The 25000-nt window shown below is 39.5% G+C and overlaps 1 protein-coding gene across 3 annotated transcripts in view; it reads left to right on the forward strand.

The window, feature by feature from the left end:
• The window catches only part of ndst3 (N-deacetylase/N-sulfotransferase (heparan glucosaminyl) 3), a 51938-nt gene that overhangs the window by 17785 nt on the left and 9153 nt on the right, over positions 1 to 25000 (forward strand). For all 3 annotated transcript variants that reach the window (XM_085162444.1, XM_085162443.1, XM_085162445.1), the window contains 7 exons: positions 6566 to 6694; positions 19632 to 19814; positions 20363 to 20459; positions 21313 to 21436; positions 21984 to 22158; positions 22565 to 22735; positions 23257 to 23366. In XM_085162444.1, the coding sequence (XP_085018570.1) occupies positions 6566 to 6694; positions 19632 to 19814; positions 20363 to 20459; positions 21313 to 21436; positions 21984 to 22158; positions 22565 to 22735; positions 23257 to 23366 (989 nt within the window). The remainder of the gene's footprint in view (positions 1 to 6565; positions 6695 to 19631; positions 19815 to 20362; positions 20460 to 21312; positions 21437 to 21983; positions 22159 to 22564; positions 22736 to 23256; positions 23367 to 25000) is intronic.

Below are 25000 nucleotides of genomic sequence, written 5' to 3' on the forward strand. Positions count from 1 at the left end.
GATGGCCAATAACGATACTTTTAACTTATAAAGGCAAGTTATCTAGAGGAGATCAGTGTGTCATAACTTTTGCGATGAATCATCATCAATTTGGAAATTCTGAACATATTTTAATGGCCACTAAATTACTGTGATTTTTAATTTCAACAAAAGTACAAAAAAAGAAATCAGTTTTTCGTGTATTTTTTAAACTGTAAATGTAAATGTGCCTGTCTCTAAAGGAATTTGGTTCGTGCAATAGTCTATAAATAAAACAGATGTGACAGTCAACACAAAAAGGTTCAGATATTTTTCATAGAGCACATTAGAGGTATAGTTTTCATCTTTGAAAAAGTAATTAATTTAACACAATTCAGTTAGAGTTATAACAAAGTATTGATCATATCGTGCTAGCATATATCCAATACCAGTATTGGTGTCGGTACTATCAATATTTGGATTGATCTGCCCACCTCAGTATATTCTGACAAAAGCTGGTGAGTCAGGTTGCACTCAAGGCACATTAACAAGTGTCCTTCCCTGCAGATGAAAATAATATTAGATCTCTGACTGGAATTAAAACAACGGATTCTAAATTTGTGGAGCAGATGAACTAAAAAAAAAAAAGCTTAAATCTGTTTGAATGTTTTGCTTTGTGGCTCTGTTCTTTTATCCTGCTTTGAAAAAACCCACATGACTCCCGTCTGTGTTTAAATAAGTCTTTGCTGAATAGTAAATTGCGTGATGATTGTTTCTTGCGGCCCCCTAAACAAAAAATCAATGATGCTGTGCATGGTGTGTAACCTCTCTGTGTACGCAGAGGTGTATGTGATATGAATTCTTTGACCTTGTCTCACCGCATGCTCAGCTTCACGTTAATTTAACATTTAATGGCTTCCCAGTGCAGTCGACGGGCTGGGCTTTTCTTTGGGTTTATTTTCTATATGTGCAGGATGTACTAAAAAGGTTTGGTAATGAGAGCATTTTTAGCACTTTTATGCTTCAGTAAATATTTCATCAGTCGCCATTTGAGATGACAATAGAATAAAACTTTTGTCACCCATTTCACCTAAGCAAATTGCCTTCATCCCTCCCCCTGCCTCCCCGTCTTTTCTTCATTCACTTGTCAGTCAGGCTCTTTGTCAGTGTGCACAACAGTTCCCCTATTGACAAAAGAACCAATCACATCTGACACCATAATTACCGGTCCGTGTTGTTCTGTCATATAAGGGTCTCGAACAAACAATTTGAACAGACAGCTATGTCAATTTTCTAATCAGTCCCTGAAGTCTACTTTTATTTTCTCATGACAGCATCATAAAAGACATCGGCGTAATCCTGCTTTCTCTCATTACAATGGCACGCTCACTTTTTGACAGGCTATAATAAGTTATTGTGCGTGATCAATAGTAAGGATTTATGAAAACTTATGAATCAATGAATTCAATAAAGAGAAAAGCAAAAGATGAGGGGGAAAAAGCGGATACATACCTGTTAAACAATTTTACGAAACGACACATCACAACGAAAGATGGAAAAGAAGAAAAGCCACAAATAAAATTGTTTGTGTTTTATGTCAGAAGAACTTGAAAAGCTGCTGACAGAAAAACTGAAACAATTTCAGATGCTCAGAAACAAAAACAAAGAGATTTCCGTGCTTACAGCTGACAGGAGTGATATCGCTGTCCAAGCGTTGCTTTTGAAACACTTGTTCCTTTTGTCTTTCAAACCTAAGTGAAGGCTGTAATGACACACTTTTGAATAGTGAAACAAACTTGTTTTGTGTTTTCTCAGTTGGAAATATTCATCCACATTGACAGTGGGCAAGGACATATGCAAATTAGATATATTCAGATGAGCTCAGGCAGGAAATGAAGGGACTGATTTCCTGATCGTGTTGCTTCCACAAAATCAGACCGCAGACCGATGGACTTGCCCGTCACTGCTAAGTACAGACTCTGCATTTACATGTTGGAGGAAATGGTATTTAAAAAAAAACATGTGGTGACATTGCCTCCGGCATCCTACACTAAGCCGCAGGTCTGTGAATCAGAATAATCTGTGAGGTAACCCAAACATGCTGCGACTAAATCACTCCTATAGAAGCCTTCAAAACAATGCACATTAATTGTATAATATAAAAAAAGCTCAATTTAACCTCATTAACTCTGTGTTTAAAGGAAGTAATATTATTGGATGTCTTAGAATGTTCATTTTGATGAACTTGCCCAGCTTTTGGTTTTTGGAAAAATACAGTTTAAAAAATTAATTTCACCTCGAGCTGAATTTATTAGCTGTTCTGAAGCTTTTTTCATAATGTAAAGTACTTGCATTTACATAGCGCTTTTCTAGCCCTACACCCCACTCAAGGCACTGCAGACTACAAGTCTTTTATCCACAGAAGACTATTCTGTGCATTTAAAGCACTTCCATGGCCATACCTCACGTCCATCCAATCAGCCAGTTTGCCTAACATGCATGTCTTTGGGAGTGTGGGAGGATGCTGGAGTACCCGGAGGTAACCTACTGTACTGGAGGAACATCAAAGCTCCTCACAGAAAGGCTCCAGCCTGGGCTCAAACCGCTGCCATGCCACGCCACCCATGCACCCGTGTCATACGAGCTTCATCAAGATCTTTATTAAGATCAAGTGATGTGACTGAAAGCTACACGACAGCTACTTAGGCGACATTACTGTGGTGACATCAAACTGTATTTAAAAACCGTGTTTAAAGTGTAACCAGTGTGTTGAAAAGGCCCATCTCTCGCTCCAAGACATTGCACGCTACACTGACTAAATAGCAAAGGGAGGCCAGAAAAAAACAAACAAAATCAGCTCACGGAGGCAGAACAGTTTTTCTGAGAGGCAGCTTGTGTGGTGGTTCATGTGTGTATAAATGTGCACTTCCACGCAAGTTAAAAATGACGTTTCGAATGAGCTCACCATAAATTAGCTGATGAACTTTAAGATTCTGACGCTTCATCTCGCTTCCCGACCTATTGTCTTGCTATTCTGGGACATCACTCACATCCTTCCCGTTGTCTTTACCTTTCACATTTTTCACTTCCAATTTTTCCCGCAATTTCTGTCGATTAATCTCTTTCTCCTCTGCCGCTCGCTCCATCTTTGTTTGTTCCGAGGAGGACAGGAAGTTGTCTTAAGGCTGTAAAATTGGCGTACGCGTGTGTCTCTGTCAGCAGATTGAGAGCCACCCACTGGACCCACAGTATCAGAACAAATCACACTGAGATATGGGGCTGTGCTGCGTGTGTGTCTCTGCGTGTTTGTGTGTATGCATGCGCGTGCAGTTGTGCAAACATGCATACTTGTGTGTGTGTGTGTATTTCTTTTTAAAATGTACTATATCAGTTTGAGCTATAGCTCTGTGGATAATTGGTTTGGTGAAATAGTGCTGAGTGTCTGTGGCTCTGGTGGCCTTCTCTCTCACTCTCTCCAGTTCCATCTCTCTTTCTCTCTCTCCCTCTTTCTCTTTTTGACTCTGCAGTGTTTTATAGATAAACCAATATCTGTGCTTCCAGCCTTTTACTCTCTATTTCACACAGAGAAGTGCTTCACAAGAAGTTAATGCACTTATTTTGAAAGACCCTTTCTCTTGTCTTGTCTTGTCTTGTCTTGTCTTCTCTTCTCTTCTCTTCATTTAATCATTTAATGGACTAATTAAAAGACATTTAGTTTATCAACCATTAAAACCCTCGATCTGGAAACCTCTCATTTTTCCCCATTGTTCCATATCTCTGCAGGAAAATCATTTAAATGAACAGAAATAATGTTTGTTTGCATGAACAGTCTAACGTCTAGTACTTCTTTTGGGGTGAAAAAAAAGTCTCTTCAGTTTTCTGACGTTTTGGACCAGTTTTTGTATCTAGGTTCCTAGCTACACAGTTTGCACAGGGTGTGGGGGTGGGGTGTTTTTATTATGTATTTTTATGGCCAAAGGTGCACAGTGCACCTGCTTGGAGTGGGATTAAAAGTAATCTGTTATCATCTCCTCCTGCTTCAGTAAACAGCAAGTTACCAAAATACCAAACAGGTGCAGGTGAGGTGAAAAAAATTGAACAGTGCCTGAGGAAGATTTAACTAATCACCAATGCCTTGTGCTGCACACCTGCATGAAAACAAGGTCTCTGTTGCTTTGGTGAAGACATCTCGGCTGGATAGCACACAGCTCAAGCGCACTTGATGTAGGGGGTGGTGTGTCTTTTGACACCATTAATTGGGCTCTGATAAACCTTTTTCACAGTCGGCATGTTGACTTGTCATTACAAGGAAAGTAAAGGTAGAGCTAAAAACCTAATAATAATAATAATAATAATGTCTCTATTATGACTACATTCCAGTTAGCCAGCGCGGACAATACCAAAGGGCCTGGAAGTGGAACAAGTGAACTGAATAAAATCATTAGTAATTACGCCTTTCCTTTTAATCCTACGCCAAGTCGAAGCGCTAGTTGTGAATAAGGTCTGCTGAACTGCGCAAGACTGTGATTTGAGCCATCTGCAGATGAACGCAGTTAACAATGCCATATGCTGTGTGACACATCAGAATGACCTGCTCAGATGTCTGCATTTTCTGTTTGGATAACACCACACAGACACACAGCTGCACATTTAATCTTATCATCATTTAATCTTTACATCTGTCATCCGAGTCATTGCTGTTATTTTTTACGCCATCTTTGTACCTGGTTTGTTTGTATGTTGAATTTGAAACGGATGAGTGATCGGTACTTTAAAAAAGAAGCTCACATAGGACCAGCTGTTGTAGCTTTTTGATTTCAGATCATTGCATCACGTTGGTTTCATATGCCTCTTAAATGGGAATTCCCTCACTTTAACAAGGTGTGATCACAGGAATATTGAGATCACACCATATTAAAAAAAAAATATATATAAAGTGCTTTACGGTTTGAAATTGGATAAACTGCTTAAAGTGATGTCATATGAAGATTACAAGTCTGAAAATGAAAACCAGGTCACCAGATGTCTGTAGCTTGCTCCTCATCTGTGCTTGAAGCCAGAGGCTCAAGGCTACATTAGCCTCTACCAAAAATCAGAACTATTTTGCTGTCACTTTTTTTTTGATGCTCTGTGAAAACTGTAAGCCCAAATTCACCCATTAGTCATTATTATAGTGGACAGAGTGAATTCAACATTTTGTAGTGTTTTTTTAACATCAATATAGCCTAAATGCTGCACTAAAGGTATCCAAAACTTAATTGAGAAAAGGTTCACACAACATCTCCACCCAAGATTTGCATGCAAACCTGGAAGTTTTCTATACATTGATTTGGGCAAGTACACTCCGAAAATATGTATTTAGCACAAAAATGCATTTATTTTTTTTGACCAGCATTGTTGTGCCATGTTTTCATGGTGCAGCGTTAGTTATATAATTAACAGAATACCCAAGTAGTGTCAGAGTTTCTTTATTTTGCCAGTAAACTGACTTACACATACATCCAGTTCTCAACATAAAAAACACTGAAAAAGGAGCTGGGAATACTGAACGAGTGAATAATTTTGGTCACATCCCAGGAGTCTAACAAGGCTAGAGATGTCCCAATGCCATTATTATTATTATTGCCATGAATGAGTGCTGGATAATGATATTTGTCTTATTTATTCGCACTTTTGATTTAAAATTCAATTCAATTCAATTTTATTTATATAGCGCCAAATCACAACAAATGTCGCCTCAAGGCGCTTCATAGATACAGAGAAAAGCCCAACAATCATATGACCCCCTATGAGCAAGCACTTTGGCGACAGTGGGAAGGAAAAACTCCCTTTTAACAGGAAGAAACCTCCGGCAGAACCAGGCTCAGGGAGGGGCGGCCATCTGCTGCGACCGGTTGGGGTGAGAGAAGGAAGACAGGATAAAGACATGCTGTGGAAGAGAGACAGAGATTAATAACAGATACGATTCAATACAGAGAGGTCTGTTAATACATAGTGAGTGAGAAAGGTGACTGGAAAGGAAAAACTCAATGCATCATGGGAATCCCCCGGCAGCCTACATCTATTGCAGCATAACTAAGGGAGGATTCAGGGTCACCTGGTCCAGCCCTAACTATATGCTTTAGCAAAAAGGAAGGTTTTAAGCCTAATCTTAAAAGTAGAGATAGTGTCTGTCTCCTGAATCCAAACTGGAAGCTGGTTCCACAGAAGAGGGGCCTGAAAACTGAAGGCTCTCCCTCCCATTCTACTTTTAAATACTCTAGGAACAACAAGTAGGCCTGCAGAGCGGGAGCGAAGTGCTCTAATAGGGTGATATGGTACTACAAGGTCATTAAGATAAGATGGGGCCTGATTATTTAAGACCTTGTATGTGAGGAGCAGGATTTTGAATTCAATTCTGGATTTAACAGGAAGCCAATGAAGGGAAGCCAAAACAGGAGAAATATGCTCTCTCCTTCTAGTCCCTGTCAGTACTCTTGCTGCAGCATTTTGGATTAACTGAAGGCTTTTCAGTGAGTTTTTTGGACATCCTGATAATAATGAATTGCAGTAGTCCAGCCTGGAAGTAAAATGAAAATATATTATATGTCTGTGTTTTTGTGTGTAGGTGCTGCCTCGCCAAACGTGTGGCTTGTTTACTCACACCATCTACTATAAGGAATACCCCGGAGGACCAAAAGAACTGGACAAAAGCATCCGTGGGGGAGAGCTGTTTCTCACCGTGCTGCTCAACCCAGTGAGTCAGAGAAAACACGCCCACAATCAAACACACAACTTCTCATGCAAATAGATATAGGGAGGGAAAGACAGCACTTTAGTTAGGTTTTTTTTCACCTTATAGAACCAACAGGGTTCAAGGTAGCTTCCTCTCTGTCTGGTTCATTCTGTTTTATTTTTGCTGTGTGTGTCTGTCTGTCTCTGTTCCTGTCAGGAGCTGCTTCTCACTGTGGAGCTGTGTTCATCTCCCCACTTTAAATTAGGTCTCACCACAGGGGGGTTGCTGTCTCACACACACAAACACGGGCGTGCATGCACGCACACTCCGCGCACGCATCCTCCCCCTCTCGCTTACCCCTGCTGTGTATGTCAGCTAAACTCGATTTTGCTTTGAATTAAGGAACAAAATTAGGTTTTGGTGGCAGTTAAGATACTCATCCATGTGCACATCCTCACGAGTGTACGCACTCACACAAGAGAAATTCACAGGAATTGTCCCCAAACAATCTCTTTCTCTCTCCGCCTGTGTCTCAAGCCACACAAGCGTGCACGTGCACAGACGCACACAGCGACGCTCATAGACCAGCAGTAGGCTCTACTGAAGTGTCAGGTAGGGGAGCACTGAACTAGAGGAGCTGTCAGAACTCACCGAACATCAGAGAGTCAAGTGCGGCTCCATACAACAACCCAATCTGCCTCTTTTTTTTCTGTCTCTGCACCGCTTTGTCTCCGTCTGTCTTTCTTTTTTCTTGCTCAGGCTTTCTTTCTTCTTTTCTTTTCTTTTCTTTCCTTCTTTTCATCTCATTTTCTCTGTTTTTCCTCAGTACTTCCCATTTTCTTCTTTTAAGCACAAAGTCTGAAGTGTTTTAAAAGGAAATAATGCACAACGTTTCCATTGCAATAATTGCTGCTCTGCTTTCAAATGACACTTAATAGGAATCAGTATGTATTGAGTTCTACATAATTTTTATAATTGCTTTGAATCAGGTAAGTCTCCAGCAAACATGAAGTGTTTTACATTTCCCCTTGCAGCAACAATAGCTTTCTAATAATAGACAAAACTAGGTGGTTGGCACGGAACAAATACTAGAGGGAGCACAATTTTTTCTGTCTAACCAGCATCGTGATTAGGGGCGCTGCTTGTTATGTATTGTTACGATGAGTGAGACAGATTGTATTAATACACTGAGTTAGCAGGAAAAGTGTAGCAGCAGAAAGGGTCACCTGTGGCTCTAAAAGTATGGCCACTTTGAACATGTCACATCAGTCATGTTAATTACATGCTATTTAGCAAGAGCCTGTCTAATTCATGCCATGGCTTAAATTGGAGCCCAATTGATTCAGGACTTTTGGGTCTGATGCTGAGAAATCTTTTCTATTCTGTGAAGACATCACTCCTCACCTGCATCCACACCTCAATTTGGCTCTATTGTTTCTGTCATGCCCAGTTGTGATGCTACTCTTCTACGTGGTGCGGACATACTGCTGTAAATACTGCAGACTATAGAGTTGGGACTGTTGTACTGGACAAACTATGTGTTGACATCACCCCGAGCATCTTTTATTGCATTGCTTTCTGTCAAAAGAAAAGGATAGCGGTAAATGCTGGATAATGCAAACAGTGGCACGAGTATGTCTGTGATAAGCCAACATCAGCTGAGTGATATATGGGCTGGCTCCAGCTTATAAGTTTGACTTTTCCCTGATATCTGTGAAATTGAACTGCTCGGGAATCTATGATGATGCCAAGAATGTACCTGGTACGTGTTTTTATTAGTTTCAGTGTTAGTTTTACTCTTTTTAATTATTATTGAATGGAGGGCATATGTCAGAGGCAGGATTTAGAGCAATCAGTACAGGTATTACAATAGAATAGAATAGAATAGAATAGAATTCAACTTTATTGTCACTGCACATGTCACAGGTACAAGGCAACGAAATGCAGTTTGCATCCATCCAGAAGTGCTTTAGCCATGATATAGATATATTACAAATATATATAACAATAATATAGATATGTAAGTATATTACAGAAATGGGTCTATTATGGTATGTTATAATGTACACGGTATGAAGGTATGTTATGAATATGTTATAACTATAAGTATGTACAGGCTGTAGTGAGTACAAGCTATGTACAGGCTATGAACAGGATATAAATATGACAAACTATACAGAAATATGAAATTAAAAAAACTATACAGAAATATGAGATATACAGCTATACAGAAATGTGAACTATGCAGGTTATAAACAGTTGTAGAATTAAAAATTATCATATTTTACAAAATTATTATTTATACAGAATTATACAGTAGTGCAGTTAAGATAAGTGAGATATGTGGGTAATTTCTACAGAGGCTATAAAGTGCTAGTGGTTGAGAGTGGTGGTTCAGTCCATGTTATTATTGTGTGTATGAGGGTACAGTTGTCCATTGTGTGTGTGTGTAGGTGGTTGTGGGTGTGTGTATGTCCAGTCCATGTGTTAACGTGGGTCAGATGTCAGGAGGCAGAGTTCAGGAGTCTGACAGCTGTGGGGAAGAAGCTGTTCTGGTACCTGGTGGTCTTAGTCCGGAGGGTGAAGAGTCCATGTGCTGGGCGACTGGGGTGACTGTGTTCAATGTAAACACAGAACATTAAAAAGCAGTTGACTCACAGGCTTCATCGACATCGCGAGTCTCAATAATCTCGTCCATCAAAGCCTCATCAGGCAAGTTGTGATAAAGTTTTACCAAACTAACAAATACTTAACAAATGTCAGATCCTTTTTTTTAGTTTTAGATAGTTTTACAAGTTCACAAAAATGTTTCAATTTCTCCAATTTCTATTTCTATTTTAGCTGATCAAAAGTATTTTTCACATCTAGTGTAAGTTTTTAGTTTTGATTCAGTTAGCTATGACAGCCTTGCTCCGCTGTGTAACGGTTTACATATTTGCTTGCTGATGGGCATCCTCTACCAAATCAAACCATGTGGCGCTATCAGCAGTAGTCACGCCTTGTGACAAGGGAGCAGCTGAAAGTAGCTTTACTGAGAAAGTGCCACCTGAAAATGAAAAACATCACGGATTTAATCATATTTTTTTAATTGCCTCCACAAACTTTGATGGAACATTTTGACGACTCCAACATGCAACTCCTTTCTATTATTGTGGCACAGGAGTGAGTGCGTTGGAAGATTGGAGGTTTGCTTCCTCAAGTCTTCATGTCTGTGAATGTAGTTGGGTGCTCACTAAGAGTAGAAAATTACTATGAAAATACTGGACTACTTACACCATTCCCTAGTAAACACAGGAGTGCAGCGCTGTTTGACGCAGTAAGGCCGAGCATGTCGTCAAACTGACATGCTCCAGATTTAGGCCCTAATTTCTGTCATCTAAATTCTGACAATCCTCATTAAAAATGTATTAATGTTATGCTTTAATAGCAGTATACATTAATACAATTGTGTAGCATTAATTCTTAATGAATATATAACACAAATAAACCAACCTCCAGCATATTCAGGGACACATTGAAGTAAAATAAATAATGTGAACTCAGCATAATCCGAAAACACTTTGTCCTCTTTGTCCCTCTCTTGTACACACACACCTACACACACACACACACACACACACACACACACAGGATCTATACAAGAATTTGAAGTTCCTTTTGAGAGCCAGAAACACCCCCCCCCCCCACACACACACACACACACAAGCTAATTACACCCTCCCAACCCCCCCTCTATTTCCACTATCTTTTGTCCTCTCTTTCACTTTCTTAATCAGTTTAAAAAGGGAGATGAAACTCTCCTCTTGTTATATCAAGAAAAAAAAAGCAATTTTAGCTCTAAGTGGGAGCTATCTGCCATGAATACATCTGCACACACACAGTCCATACACATACAGACTGATGAATCATTTTTGCTTTCTCGCTGCTATGTTTCCATTTTGCAGACGTAAAAACGTAATTAGTGTGTGCACTTTGCCCATGTAATCAATAGCGTTCTCTAGCTTGCTGCTTTAGTCCCCGAGGGTTTCCTATTGTTCGACGATCTGCACATTGGTAACATTGACACTTTCTGTGAAGTGATTTTAACTGACCTTTTGTAGCCATTCACTCCTGGCAACAATCAAAAGCACGCATGTGCATGCATGTGTGTTTGTAGGGTCTGGATACTTTTGCGTCAATCCAGTCTGCATTAACGTTTACTGAGCTCAACTCTCATATACAGTAAACAGTACACTCAGCAATTGATTGGACTCTGCAAACAGCCAATAGGCCACAATTCATTCCCCAATAAATGGCCAGAGAGATGTCGAGAAAGATGGGAGAGAGAGAAAAGGGGGAGCAGGGTGAGAAGGTGGCAGACAGATTGAGATTTAATTTTCAGGTCACGGCATCTTGTGTCACTTGAGAATCCAGACACATACAGGGAGGAAGTGATGCACATATAGGGTCTCTCTCTCTCTCTCTCTCTCTCTCACACACACACACACACACGCAAACACACACCGATGCAATGTTTGTGCATCCCAGGCATCTTACTGCAGTACGTGTGTGTGTGTGTGTGTCTTTCTTTCTTGTATAAATGTGTGTCGAGCTGGCATAAGCAGAGCTATAGACATATATCAGGGCTGACATTTAGCGCTTAGCTCTGCCACTAAGCTTATTAGCCAAACACCAAATATCAGCACAATCTCCCTCCCTCCTAGCCCTCTGTTTTACCCACTTCTCACCCTCACATGCTTCTTCCTTCTTCTCCTGTCAGGCTGTCTCGAGGCCTCCCTTCTCTCTTCATCTTATCGTTTTGTTTTTTTCTCTTTTTTCTAATTTTCAACATTTGCATGTTGACTGTGCTCACACGTGTGAATCTTTCCACTCGTTTTCCTTTTTGTCTCATTTCCACTCCTTTCCACCTTCCTTTTTTCCTGCTGATTGCAACTGAAGGCTTTGGCAGCTCGTCAACACATCAAGGCCCCTCAAACACACACATGCTCACACAAAATGAGCCACAGTCCAAACAGGGAGAGAAATTACAAAGTGAGAATAAACCTGTGAAATGCCAGTATGGACGGGGCCAGTAAATGTTGACTCGAGCGGGCAGAATAAATTGAAATGAAATCATTTGCTGTATTGATGTTCAGCTTTCAATTATTCACTGATGAGGCAGAGACAGTGAGATGGCCTGTGAGACGGGAATAGAGAGAGCCACTGCGAGAGCAATAAGAAGAGAGAGGATGATAGCGAAGAAGGAGGAAGAACTGGGGGTAGGGATTTAGGCTTCTGTTTAGTAGCAATAACAGTTCAATCAGGGAGGAATGTATGTGGAACTAAGTGGTCTGTAATGGGAAACAGGCTACTACAGCTACACATTTAGGAGAATAAAAGCACCAGAGATTGGTTGTGCTGGTTTGGAAATGGTTGAGGGGAGACTAACACACAGACACAGACACACACACATATATACGCATATATATTCAAAATAATGGAGTAGGTCTGGGAGAGCATGAGTAAACAGAAGCAATTAAGGCTGCATAAATCATCAGCAGACCTATGGAGAACTTAGGTGAAGTTTTACACAGTCTTTCAAGGCACTTCTACGCTGGAAAGTTTCTGCTGTTTGAGAAGCTTCTGTTGGAAAGTGTGTTCACAAAAGAGGTACTGATCTTATTATTTTCTGTTTACTAAACTTAATATGAAGTTAACTGTTAGATAAAACCGTGACATTTTTAATTAGCGACCACTGATCTTTTACAAATGTGTTTTTTTTAAATTTTATTTTCTAATTTTATTTAGTGTGTGTGTGTGTGTGTGTGTGGGGGGGGTGTTAGTACTATGCAGGATAGTTGACACACAGCTTCACATGGCACACATCTTAACCTCATTAGCAGCTACACACACGAACAGTAGCACAACAAACACAGTGAAACATTTTAAGGCTGGCACTCCTGTCTTTGTGCAGAATTCATGAGGTTGGTGAAGCTTTAAGTATGAACTGTGATCATGAATGTTAACCTGGCTGGCCCACACATTAGCCATTTAACATTTAGCAATCTGCATTTGAAGTTACCATTAGGCTAGCGGCTATGGCTATTAATAAAATGATAACATTAAAGTGGCAGCAAGTGTTATCAGTCCTGCTCAATTGTGCAGTGTTAACAGGGTAACACAATTATTTGTGTGTAAAAAGTGTTATTTTCTTCCTAAAACTCCAGATAAAGATAAAAGTCTTCCAGTAACCTAGCAAAACCTGTGGCAATCAAGTTGACCAACTTTCTTTGATCAGTAACAAAATCCAAGTCACCAGACAAAAAAAATGTGTAATCTTAGTTTTTTTTAAAAGCATGGACGTTAATTTTGTCATTTTTTTCCTCCATGGTATCAAAAATTATATTAAGTGCTGACTTTGAACAATGAAATCAAGTAAAATTAAAAAAAGAGGAAATGGGATAAATGTATTTTTAAAAGTGACATTGTTAAAATTGTACATTATGATAAATAATTAAGGTATCATGATCAGATCAGAAATGTTTTCCAGACAAACCCACTTAGTGAATATGATACTGAGTGTGCAATGTGAACGTCTTGAAAAATTCCTTAAGAAAGTGTGTTTGAGAGACAAAGAATTCGTGTGACGCATGACAGATCACAAAATTAACACGAGTAAAGTGTAAACTCCCATAATCCCTTATTATTTAAATAATAAGGGATATTTATTATTATTATTTAAATAATAAGGGATATTTAAATAATAAGGGATTATATCCTATTGTTGAAAGTATATGTAGTTTTTTGATATATCAATATACTCCAAAGAATAGAGAAGTTGTTGTTTAATAAGTGAAAGAAAGCATAGATGTCAATTCAGTATATTTTCTATAATCGTCCTAACAAGCGATGGCTCAGAAACACATTTTTTTCCACATCTCAAACAAACGCTACTCGCCCAGTACCCAAATAAATGAATGAACAAAACAAGAAATGCTGCCAGCTGGCTTAACGTTAATGTTGAGGAATGGCGGTGAACAAAACTGTGACATTCTTCCAATAAGACAACATTTCAGAGCTGCAGAAAAAGTAATTTTCACAAAACCAGCAACTTAGACAAAGCGAGGCAGAGTTAAATCTGCAGAATTTGAGTCTGTGTCGCTTTCTCTGAATGAATTTATAAACTTCAGCTTCTGTGGTCACCACCAGTCTCATCAAGGGGCCTTGAATGACATACTGTTTAGTCAGTCAGCAGCCAGCCATTATTATAGCTTGCTTAAAGTTTTACACTTCCTTCTCTGTCACCTTCATCTCTCTCTTTCTCCTCATCCTGCTCTTTGTGCTGCCTGCCACCACTATTGTCGGCAGGGATGGTGGTGACATCCTGAAAAGGGCCTGTAGCACGCACATGACTGTTTTTTGCAGTCTCTCCCTTGCGTTTTTTTCATATCCGTTTTGGAAATCTGACTTCGTTTACTGGTGTGCATATTAATGAGGGGATTAAGCCAAAAGGGGAAAGGTTTTAAAGATGGGGCTGAGCCAGCCCAGTGTCAGTTTTACTCCCCAAAACATTAAATTATTCCATTGTGTGACTCATCAAAATCTGATCCTTCCACAGCTCTGTCATCAGGATGCACCGATTGCAGTTTTTCTGGCCATTGTGATTTCTGTTTTTTGTGACCTGCCAATTCAGATTTTCTTCTAAGAACTATAACATGACAGCATTTACAAACTAACTAACAAAACAAAACAACTTTCATTCAATGCAAAATATTATTTTTATAATAAAATCAAATATTAAACTTGACAATTTCCCTCAAACTGCAATAACTTATAGGATCTTCTCGTACTGAAATAACTGAAAAGATGTGCTGTACACCTACCTTTACCCGACATCTTTACACTTCCAAACCAATAGATTTATATCACAAAACAGATAACTGGTTCTTACATCATTTCCCAGCAGTTTTTTATGAATTCACCAGATAGCAGGCCATCAACCCTTTTCTCTTCTTCGCTCCTTATAAATTTCCTTTAGCTTTGATCCTTCGCTCATACTATGGCTTCTGGCTTGTGGCTGGCTCTGAGCTCTGGAGCGCTTCAGCTATCAGCTATTAGCTTCTTTTAAATGTCCGGCTGTGTGAGGGTGATTTAAATGTCTGATTAGGTTTGTAGATACAAATGTTTTCATGTTGGTACCTTCGTAGTCACTTTAGCAAATTTAGTGTCAGTGCAGAGCTTTTGCTCTAATGACAGCTTAGCATATTATGTGAGTATGCACGCAACTATCTGTCTGGGCCATTGTGCACTTACAGCATAGGCATGAAATGGACCAGCTTGTAATCGGATGTACGTGACGCTTACAAACTCAGAACTCTGGATATCAGCTGACTCTGATCCCTCTATCAGTGCATCTATAGTATTACCTGCTAAACTTACATGTATGGTATCAGTTTACCCTTGAACTTCACTGAGATGTGACTTCTAGTCAGTGTCAGTCACAACTATGGTATCGTATAGTTGTAATTACATCTATACACCTTGAGTATAACAGAATATCGATGTGCATCAGGTAAGCATTTTACAGTCGCACCAGCCGGCACATGAATGAGGATGGTCAGTGTTGTAATACTGCACTTAACGCACTTACAACAAAATCCATGACAGTCTACATATTGCATTGTACTGTCTTGACTATATATATATATATATATATATATATATATATATATATATATATATATATATATATATATATAAACACAGCCCCAGCTTTAAAACCTTTCCCCTTTTGGCTTATGTAAAAAAAATTTATTTATTTTATCAACTTTTCTTCTGACGATGCTGTCTGTGTTGAGCGCTCAGTGGATCTGCGTTCGACTACTCCGCCTAGGCTGCACTGTCGAGGGCAGATCCACGGAGCGCAGCGCAAGCTAGCAAGACAAAAGCTACGCTCGTTGCAACATGACAAATTGATCCTCCCCCACCCTCATTCAGATCTGGCCTTTGGAACTATTTTGGTCTTCATGTGAAGTATGACCCCGAAGGTAAGCCTGTCATGGACAAAAGTAAAACAGTATATCGAATGTGCCACGCAATGCTCAATTGGTGGGAACTAGTGCGTTAGAGCAGTTTGCTCATTAAGGTGTTGACGCCGTCCAGCCCCACCCACAGGGCGATCCGCAGTAGCTCGTTAACGGAGATTTGCCTGTTGTGGCGTTAACGTCATTTCAGATTAACGCTGACAGCACTAGTGGGAACAAAATGAATATGACTGCACATTTACTCTGACATCATCCTAGTGCAAAGACAAGTGGAAGCGGACAAAAACAACAAGCACGCATGCTACAAACTTTACCGGAGTCATTTAGACAGCCGTTAGCACATGATTCTCCTTATGGGGACCTGATATGTTTAATATGCTGCTGAGAGTATAGCCCAGAAGAAGCGTATAGTATAGCTTTTATTTAGGAAAGAGACATTTCTCTGTAATAAACTCTCTTTTCCAAAGATGAGTGATTTCTTGATCAGATAGATTTATTATTTTATTACTTTCTTGTTTCAGCAACATTAAATTTAAAAACTGTACGTTTGAGTTAAAATATATATTTATAATTTTAATAAATGACAAATTAAAAAAGCATGAACATTTTTTTGTATCGAAAAAATATCAAACCGTGACACCAAAGTATCGAACCAAACCAAACCGTGAATTTTGTGTATTGTTGCACCCCATATATATATATATATATATATATATATATATATATATATATATATATATATATATATATATATTCTCATAGATAGATACAAAGTAGATACAAAGATAGATAGATCAGTAAAACAAGTAATTTCTTCCAAAATGCAATAATGTTCAAGAAGATTGGTGCATGTTACAAACCTAAAATACATGACCCATAATCTTCTAGGACATGGTATTTATGTTTGTACGTGAGTGTTTCTGTGCCCGCGTGTTCATGTGTGCATGGCGTTTGAAGAACATCACTCCATGTTGGACTGACACGCCTCATCAGATCATCTAGGTCAGCATGAGATTGGAGAGAGGAGGGGAAAAAAAGATGATGAAAAAGTGACTTTTTCAGGCAGATGAGAAAGTGAGAGGAAGACATTAAATGAATGAGAGAAGAGGAAGGAAATGAATGTACGCGGGGGGAATGAGGGGAAAAAGACAGGGGACAAAGATTAAAAGAGGGAGACCGAGGAGTTGGGTTTATTTCCCTCATTTTTATACTTCTCTTCCAGTCTAGCGCCGAGTATGATTCAAGCCCAATTCTGCTGTTAAATTATTAGGATAGTATTCTTTATTAAACGCACATATGGGGCTCAAAGCTATCCAGTATTCAGGAAAAGTATCCAATATTCAACAAGAAAAGGTTTATATGGTTCTGGTAATTGAATTCTTAGCCAGAGCGAGCGCTTCCACCGAAAGGGTTTGGAGGTTTTGCTGTGTCGGGAGATTAACATTCTCTCAAGTGGCTTTTTTTTGTTGTTTTTAATTCAGACTCACCTGCCAAGGTTACTCCTGCTGTCTCCTTCCTTTGTTAGCCCTCTCTGTACTTTTTCTCTTTTTCTGCAGCTCTCCAATTACAAACACAAATCATCTTTCCTTTCCCCCTTTGTTTAATTTGGCAGCCAGTGCTTAAGCTCCATAATGAATAATTTCCATGTTCAGTAACACTGGGATTCTCTCTCTTGCTCTCTTTGTCTTTCATGCATATACACCTGCACATACGCCACATAAACACACGAGTGTGCGCACACACACACACACACACACACACACACACACACACACACACACACACACACACACATACAGCACAGCCTATCCCGTTACAGCCATCATAGGCTATTGAGTGGTTTGAAAGGAACATAAATCACTCAAAAAAAGCACAAAACAACACAAAAAAGGAGATTTTGAAATCATTCTTATTTACACAGGTAGGATTTGCCTGCACTCAATTTATGCCACTCCAAATCCTCTTCATTTATATTCGCAACCCACACGCTTCACCCTAAATACTGAGCCACAATATTCATTCTCAATCCCAAGTGGGGCTGTTTCCAGTGAGACATGGTTGGATTTAATTTTACACTATTCTAAGAGTAGTGCTTCAGCTATGGTTTTTTTTTTTTTTTTTTTTTTTTTGGTTCATCTTCCAAGGAAAAAGGTTTTGAGGTTTTCACATTACAATTCATTGGAGAGGATGAGCTAGCAAACAGTTTTTAGTGGAGTGCCTTTCTGTTGTTGTTCCTGGCTGAGTGCTCGGTGATGCCTTGACAGTGGTTCCACATTGTTGCTCTAACATCAAGTAGATTGATATGAAGCAGGCAGGCCTGGGTGGTGCACTGCTGGCTGCTTACAGTGAGCACAAGATAAGAAGACACCGGCGGATGCGCTCAATTGCGTTGTAATACACAAATGCACAAATGCAAAAACATTTGCGGCGGCATACACACAGACACTCGCGTGCACCAAAAAAAAGAAAGAAAAATTTGTCTGACGTGGATACCATTGCATTTTCACACAAGTATCCCACAATTCATCTGTTCCCCTTGTCTCCTTTCCACTGTGTCTCTCATGCTAACACACTCACATCAATGTTCAGAGGCGATCAGTATTCTGAGCAGCTTTCCAGGTCAGCCGGACGCTGATCCATCAAACCCCCGACACTGTGTCGCTCTGTATCTACAGCAACCTTCGCCGTTAGAGACGAGCAACAACAGTCCTCTGTCATCAGGAAATTCACTCTCTGTGCTTGAATGAGTCGTTGTATGTTTGTGCATGTGCACGAACTACTTTCATTTTAGGAACAAAAAAAAGCATAAGGTCAATATTAACATAAAGGGGAGGCAAGGAAAATGGTACTGGTAGGGTCCGGGTAACTCCCCAGGGAATGAAAGTAGATAATGCAATGTAACTCTGTAATGTGATGTATTTTAAAGGCGAGGTTGTTTTGAGGTTGTAGTAAGGTTCGGGTTATGGTTGGGGTAAAGAGAGGTTCTAATTAAGGCAACACTACAACACTGATATAACCGCTATGGTTATATCATAGTTATTGTTAGTCTCCAAGAAATCAATGTAGTCTAAAGAAATCATAGATACACGGCTGTGTGTGTGTGTGTGTGTGTGTGTGTGTGTGTGTGTGTGTGCGCGCGTGCACGCACGCATCCACACACATACTTCTACACAGACACATTTATTCATGCATACTGACACACAAGCTCACATTCAACAAATAATTCATACCTTAATGGCTGATGTTACCGTTTCATCCGGACACATTCTCAAGCTCTGTGCAATCACAAAAGAAGCATGTGTGTGTGAGTTTATGTGCGCACACTGACTCACGTGCATTTGTCTGTAGCAGCTATCTTAGCTTGTCTCTTTGATCAGCCTATAAAAGCACTGAGCCGTGGACAGATAGCCCGGACCGGCACACTATCGCTCCTTCGCTCCCTCTGAGTCTTACCTTCTTCCTCACAGACATTCACTGTCGTGAACACAATCTGAAACACTCCCCCATGTGTAGGTGCATCTTTCCGATCACCCGGTGGCTACGAGGAGCATTGTGCTGCCTCCTCAGCTTTATCTAGGAGTGGTGAATACATCAGTTTCACTTTATCTGTTTGCCTCTTTGTACTTGAAAGCGGCGTTGTGCTAAAAGTTAATGTACAATCTTACATAACAAAAGTGACTGTGTCACTTTGCAAAGTGATAGCAAATATTTATACTTGCTGGACAGCTGCTCTGTGAGGGAATTCAAAGCCATCGCACTCTGAGAAATAATCTGTTTGCTTCCACTGCACCAACATCAACAAACATGGGGAACTTGGGAAATGGGTTTTTGACTTTATCTCAATTTTGCAAAATATAATAAGTACATATTTCCCACTCTCTATTTACATCCCTTTCCCTCTCCACCACCACCTTCTCTGCTTGTGTCCTTTCCAGATAAGTATATTCATGACCCACCTATCTAACTACGGCAATGATCGACTGGGGCTCTACACATTTGTCCACCTGGCCTCCTTCCTTCGCTCATGGACGAACCTGAAGCTTCACACCCTCCCGCCGCTCCAGCTTGCACACAAGTACTTTCAGCTCTTTCCTGAGCAAAGAAACCCACTCTGGCAGGTGTGTTTGCTATGGTATTTTCCTACAGGTATGGACTTGTATTGCTGCTTGCATTTGTACGGTTTTATCGGTGCTGTTGGGAGTAATAAGATGTTCTTATTACTAAGATTAAAACATATTCTGGAGGACAAAGAAAAAGAAATCCTGAAATATTCAGATGTACAAATGATCTAAAATTAGATTAGTAATGTCATGGTCAGAAAACAGTACTTAGGTGGTATTTGCTTTGGTTGATTGTAATTGTTTTTGCTTGCGTATGATCATGATTTTTGTTTAAATATTACAAATATCAAGGGGTATTCCTAATAGGATTTTTTCTTCAAATATGATGCTTTTAATAATACTGTTTGAGAGTGTACAGTATATAAGCTTACACAAATTTGTAGGGACTTATGAGCAGTATGCATAAAACAAAAACAAATGCTTATCTCCTCCTTTTTGTGCTGCAAATCCTCTGTGGTATGGATTTTCAGGGGCATGTTTGTGTTTCTGTGTATAATATGTGCATGATTGCTTTAACCTCTAATCCCTTTTTTTCTGTGATGTAGAACCCGTGTGATGACAAGCGACATAAAGACATCTGGTCTAAAGAAAAAACCTGTGACAGATTACCCAAGTTCATGGTAATAGGACCACAGAAAACAGGTAAAGATGCAGAAAAAAAAGCCCACAATCAGACATGCACAAGCAACAAAGAGACTGCTTCTGTGTGCCCAGGTGTCTGGAACTACCACATCAGAGCCTATTCATTTAATCCTCCCTCGCTCTTGTGGTCCTGTCAGAGGCAGACAAAGGAGGAGGCTCTTACCACCTTTCTTCCACCCACATGTGATCTACTTTAGATGCACAGATAGAGAACCTCTCCATTTTTTCCTTTTTCTTTCACTGGGGGTCCTTCAAAGACTTAAAAACAAGGTAGTGTGTATACATTACACAAGTCCTGAGTTAAGTCCTCTAATTGCTGCTGTTTGGTGTGAAAGGTTAGGAGGTTCTAGCCGCTCATTAACCAGGTGATAATCTCCCTAATGGGAGGAGGGGGTCATTATAGCAACATTAGCAACCAAACAACAATAATTGCAGCCCTCTACATCCTCATTTTGTTAGAGGGTAAGTCAGAGATGTTGGAACAAACAGGAAACAAGACTTGAGGGAAAAGTAGCAGGATTGTGCATGAGATAGTGTGAGGGGGACTGGGTGAAAAGAGCTGCTCAGGGCGAGACAGAGGGCACGACCAGAGCCCCAGTGCTGATTGGTGTCAAATGGTTTTAAATCATTTGATGGGAAGGCCTATGATCACTACACACACACACACACACACACACACACATAATCAGTTCTCCGCAAGATATAAATCTTGCGGAGGGAAAACTCATCCAGTATGGATCAGTGGATGACAGCTCTCACACACACTGATGAACACACACACTCACACACACACTGACTACTCTCTCCTGAGCTGAATTAACAAGCCAGTTATGAATTATGCCCTTTCTTCCAGGAACGACAGCACTTTATCTCTTCCTACTCATGCATCCCTCCATCTCCAGCAATTTCCCAAGTCCAAAGACTTATGAGGAGGTCCAGTTCTTCAATACCAACAACTACCACAAAGGAATTGACTGGTAAGAACAAGCACAAACACACACACACACACAGCCTAACCTCTGTTTGTTGTCTTTGCCTTTTATTAGTCAGTGCTTAAGGTGAAATGAAAGATTACAAGCATTTTTGTGAAGTTGTTATGGATTGTCCTATGTCTTGCAGACTCGAGTGATCCATTAAGCAGTTTAGCAGCGTCTTCCAAATGATCTTTTTAAGTCTGCAAACATAAGCCAACAGACATATGGCTGCCCAAATTGACCCATAAATGGGTTGCTTAGCTGACAGAGACACAGCTGGTGCATTCTCCAAAGTCATCCATAAAGACCTGACTGTGAAAATTCTTCATTAAACACAGTTTAAAATATATCACGTTTATTTCAGGATCATTGTCTGAGCTGTAAAGGCTGTAACTTTGTGACTTTAGAAGTGACTTTGAAAAAAAAAAACTGCTTAAATGCGGTTGGGTGCGTTTGCAGTGATGATTAATGCTTGTGCATGAGGGGTACGTCTTGAGTGTGTGCATATGTTTATATGACTACTTAATTTTCCCTGTGTCTACTGCCTCAGGTACATGGAGTTTTTCCCCGTGCCCTCCAATGTTAGCACAGACTTCCTATTTGAGAAGAGCGCCAACTATTTCCCCTCAGAGGAGACCCCACGGCGAGCTGCTGCCCTGCTACCCAAGGCCAAGATCATCACCCTGCTCATCAACCCTTCTGACAGGGCCTACAGCTGGTATCAGGTAAGTACTGTGCACAAACACACACAGAATACATTAGATGCTTTTGGCTGCTCACTTATTTTTAAAAAAAAAACTTGCTACAGTTGCCTGCTTCATCTGCTGCATCTCTGTATTGATTTAAAATTGAGTTCTTTATCCAAGACTGTGCTTGGAGTCGCTTGCATGCACAGAGTTAATGAGCCTAATTATCTATATATTTATCTATGAATATCATTACAGGAAATGTCACAAGATCCCGAAATCTTTAAGCCTGCTTAATTAATGAGATATGAATGTCAACTATGTGCCAGCGTAAATGTTATATCACTGACCACAATGAAAACACGCACTCACACAAAAGGTGTGAACGTATTAATCGTCCAGAGTATTCTGTGAAGCTCATTTGGTAGTTGTGATCCTTCTCCAGCATCAGAGGGCTCACGAGGACCATACAGCCCTGCGCTTCACCTTCTATGATGTCATCAGTGCGAAAAAGGGTGCGCCAGCCGAGCTGCGCTCCCTGCAGAACCGCTGTCTCATCCCTGGTCTGTACTCTACACACCTAGAGAGGTGGCTCACGTACTACCCTGCTAACCAGGTAAGCAAAGACACAGACACAGGGCTATGCACTTGAAAAAAGTAAATAAGAAGTGAGATTAGCTTCTTAACAGCTCTCTGTGAATTGTGATTGTCGTAAAAAGACATGGCTGAAACAATGGTAATCGCGTCTTCATTTTAGTGATTCGATTTTGCCTTGACAAAATGAGAAATTATTGATTCAGCTTATGAAAAAAAATTAAGTAAATTTAAATGCCTAATGTGTCATATTTGATGACTATTTGATGAATAGTAAAAACATAAAAGTTAAAAACTAAATAAATTGCATAAGACATTTGCAAAAAAAAAGAAAGAAAAAAACTGCTGGATGTAGCGAATATGATGCAAATTAAAATTCATATATGCTAAATAACATATGATCATTTTTTTTTATTTTTTAGAATTAAATAATAATAAATAAACATTTAAAAAAGAAAAATTTAATTTTGTGGCAACTATTCTATGGTTCAAGCTTTAAAGTGTTAAAAGTCAGAGTTCAGATCTGAGTGTATCTGTGTGTAGTTGATGATCATAGATGGCCATCAGCTGAGAACTGACCCTGCAGCAGTGATGGATGAAGTTCAGAAGTTCCTTGGTGTCACTCCCCATTTCAACTACTCCCAGGCACTTACGTAAGTCTCTCCCACAGTATCTCGCTGACTCTCTTCTTTTTTCTTAGTGTCAGTCATGACTGTCTTCCATCTCTGGCATGCTGGAGTAACCGAGTGTGCACTGAGGTGGAAATATTTAAACAAATTAAACCCATAACAAGACCCTACTCCAAATTTGTGTGAAGCCTGACATCTACTGGTGAACGGTGGGGACAGCTTACCAAGTGGTGTCATTCTCTGAAAAAAACACAACAGTGACATCATATGCCTGTTGCTTAAGAGTTATTAAAGGTCAACCTTGGAGTTTGTGTGCTTATTAGAGAGACTCCAATCCAGACCACTGGACAGTTTTGGAAAATGTGAAGCAGGGAATCAATTTTGGAATATATTCACAAGTTTTCCTGTTGATAAAGACCTCCACCATGGTTATGCATATATATCAACAGAATTAAATAACAGATAAACAATTAAATTATACTTAACATGAATTTTTTTCACTATCTAATATAGAAATTTCAGTTTTTTACAATGTACCCACAGGAAAAAAAACTGAAATTTTGCTGAATTAACAAAAACTTTCCATTTTATAATTACAGGACAATCAAGTCAGTGAGCTACAAGAATTTATTTCTGTAATTTTAACATAGTTCATACAATTTAGCCCCAAGCTGATAAACTGATAAATGTATTTGGTTTGCTACATCAGCATTTCTTTATGGTGTAGAAAAGAAATAGAGGTGGGGTTTTTTTACACTGAGATATTTTTATATTTAAATTTCTTTACATGGACAGAAAGGGGACTTTGGTTCAGCCCTCATAAGATCAAAGTGGGATGCATTGGCTCACGTTACAAAATGAATTTGACGTCCCTGGTGTATGAGGATATGTGTAGATGGACACAAGATATAAACGAGAATGTAAACCTTAAAGAGTAAAGTGGCAGTAGAATGATAGAAGAAGTTTATGTGCATAAGAGAGAGGTGAATACTTTTTTAGTGCAATGGCAAATTAAGATATAACAAAATATTTTTAATGCTTTAAATTTGTTGAGGAAGTCTGAAATATTCTGATTTGCAAATACTATTAGATGTTTACCTTTGGGCCACACTTAGTGATATCACACCCCATCATTGGGTATATTAATGTCTAATTGCATTACTTGCATTTTGGAAGTAATGCAATTAGACATTAGACATGAAAGTATTGTGTATGTATATTTCTGAACAAGTATGTAAGAATTACATAATCACTGTGTACCACATTTCTAGATGTATTTGTGCAAGAAAGAAGGGAATAATTAATGCATATTTTTGGTAAAAGCTATTCAGCTGGTGAAGCTTCCACCTTCTTTAAACACAGGACAGTAGCTGTCCTCACATACTGTATCTGCTGCTTGAGTATTTTGTGTTTCAGCTGCCTGAATAAAAAAAAAGGGTAAGTCTGCTGCACAGTGTCAATCCAAAAGAACTAAAATAGCAACGACAACAGTGCCAGTTACCAAGATAAATAATGAACACATCCATTGCAGTCTTTCACAGCAGATAAAAAAGGCCTGTGCACCAAGCAAGTCAGAAAGATGGTTTCAGTTGTGTAGCCAATGCATGCTGTTTGCAACCTCAAAGACAGCATGTTCCAAGTATGTGCTCAAATTTCTT

Source organism: Neolamprologus multifasciatus, chromosome 6 (genome assembly GCF_963576455.1).
Source record: "Neolamprologus multifasciatus chromosome 6, fNeoMul1.2, whole genome shotgun sequence".
Classification (NCBI taxonomy): Eukaryota; Metazoa; Chordata; class Actinopteri; order Cichliformes; family Cichlidae; genus Neolamprologus; species Neolamprologus multifasciatus.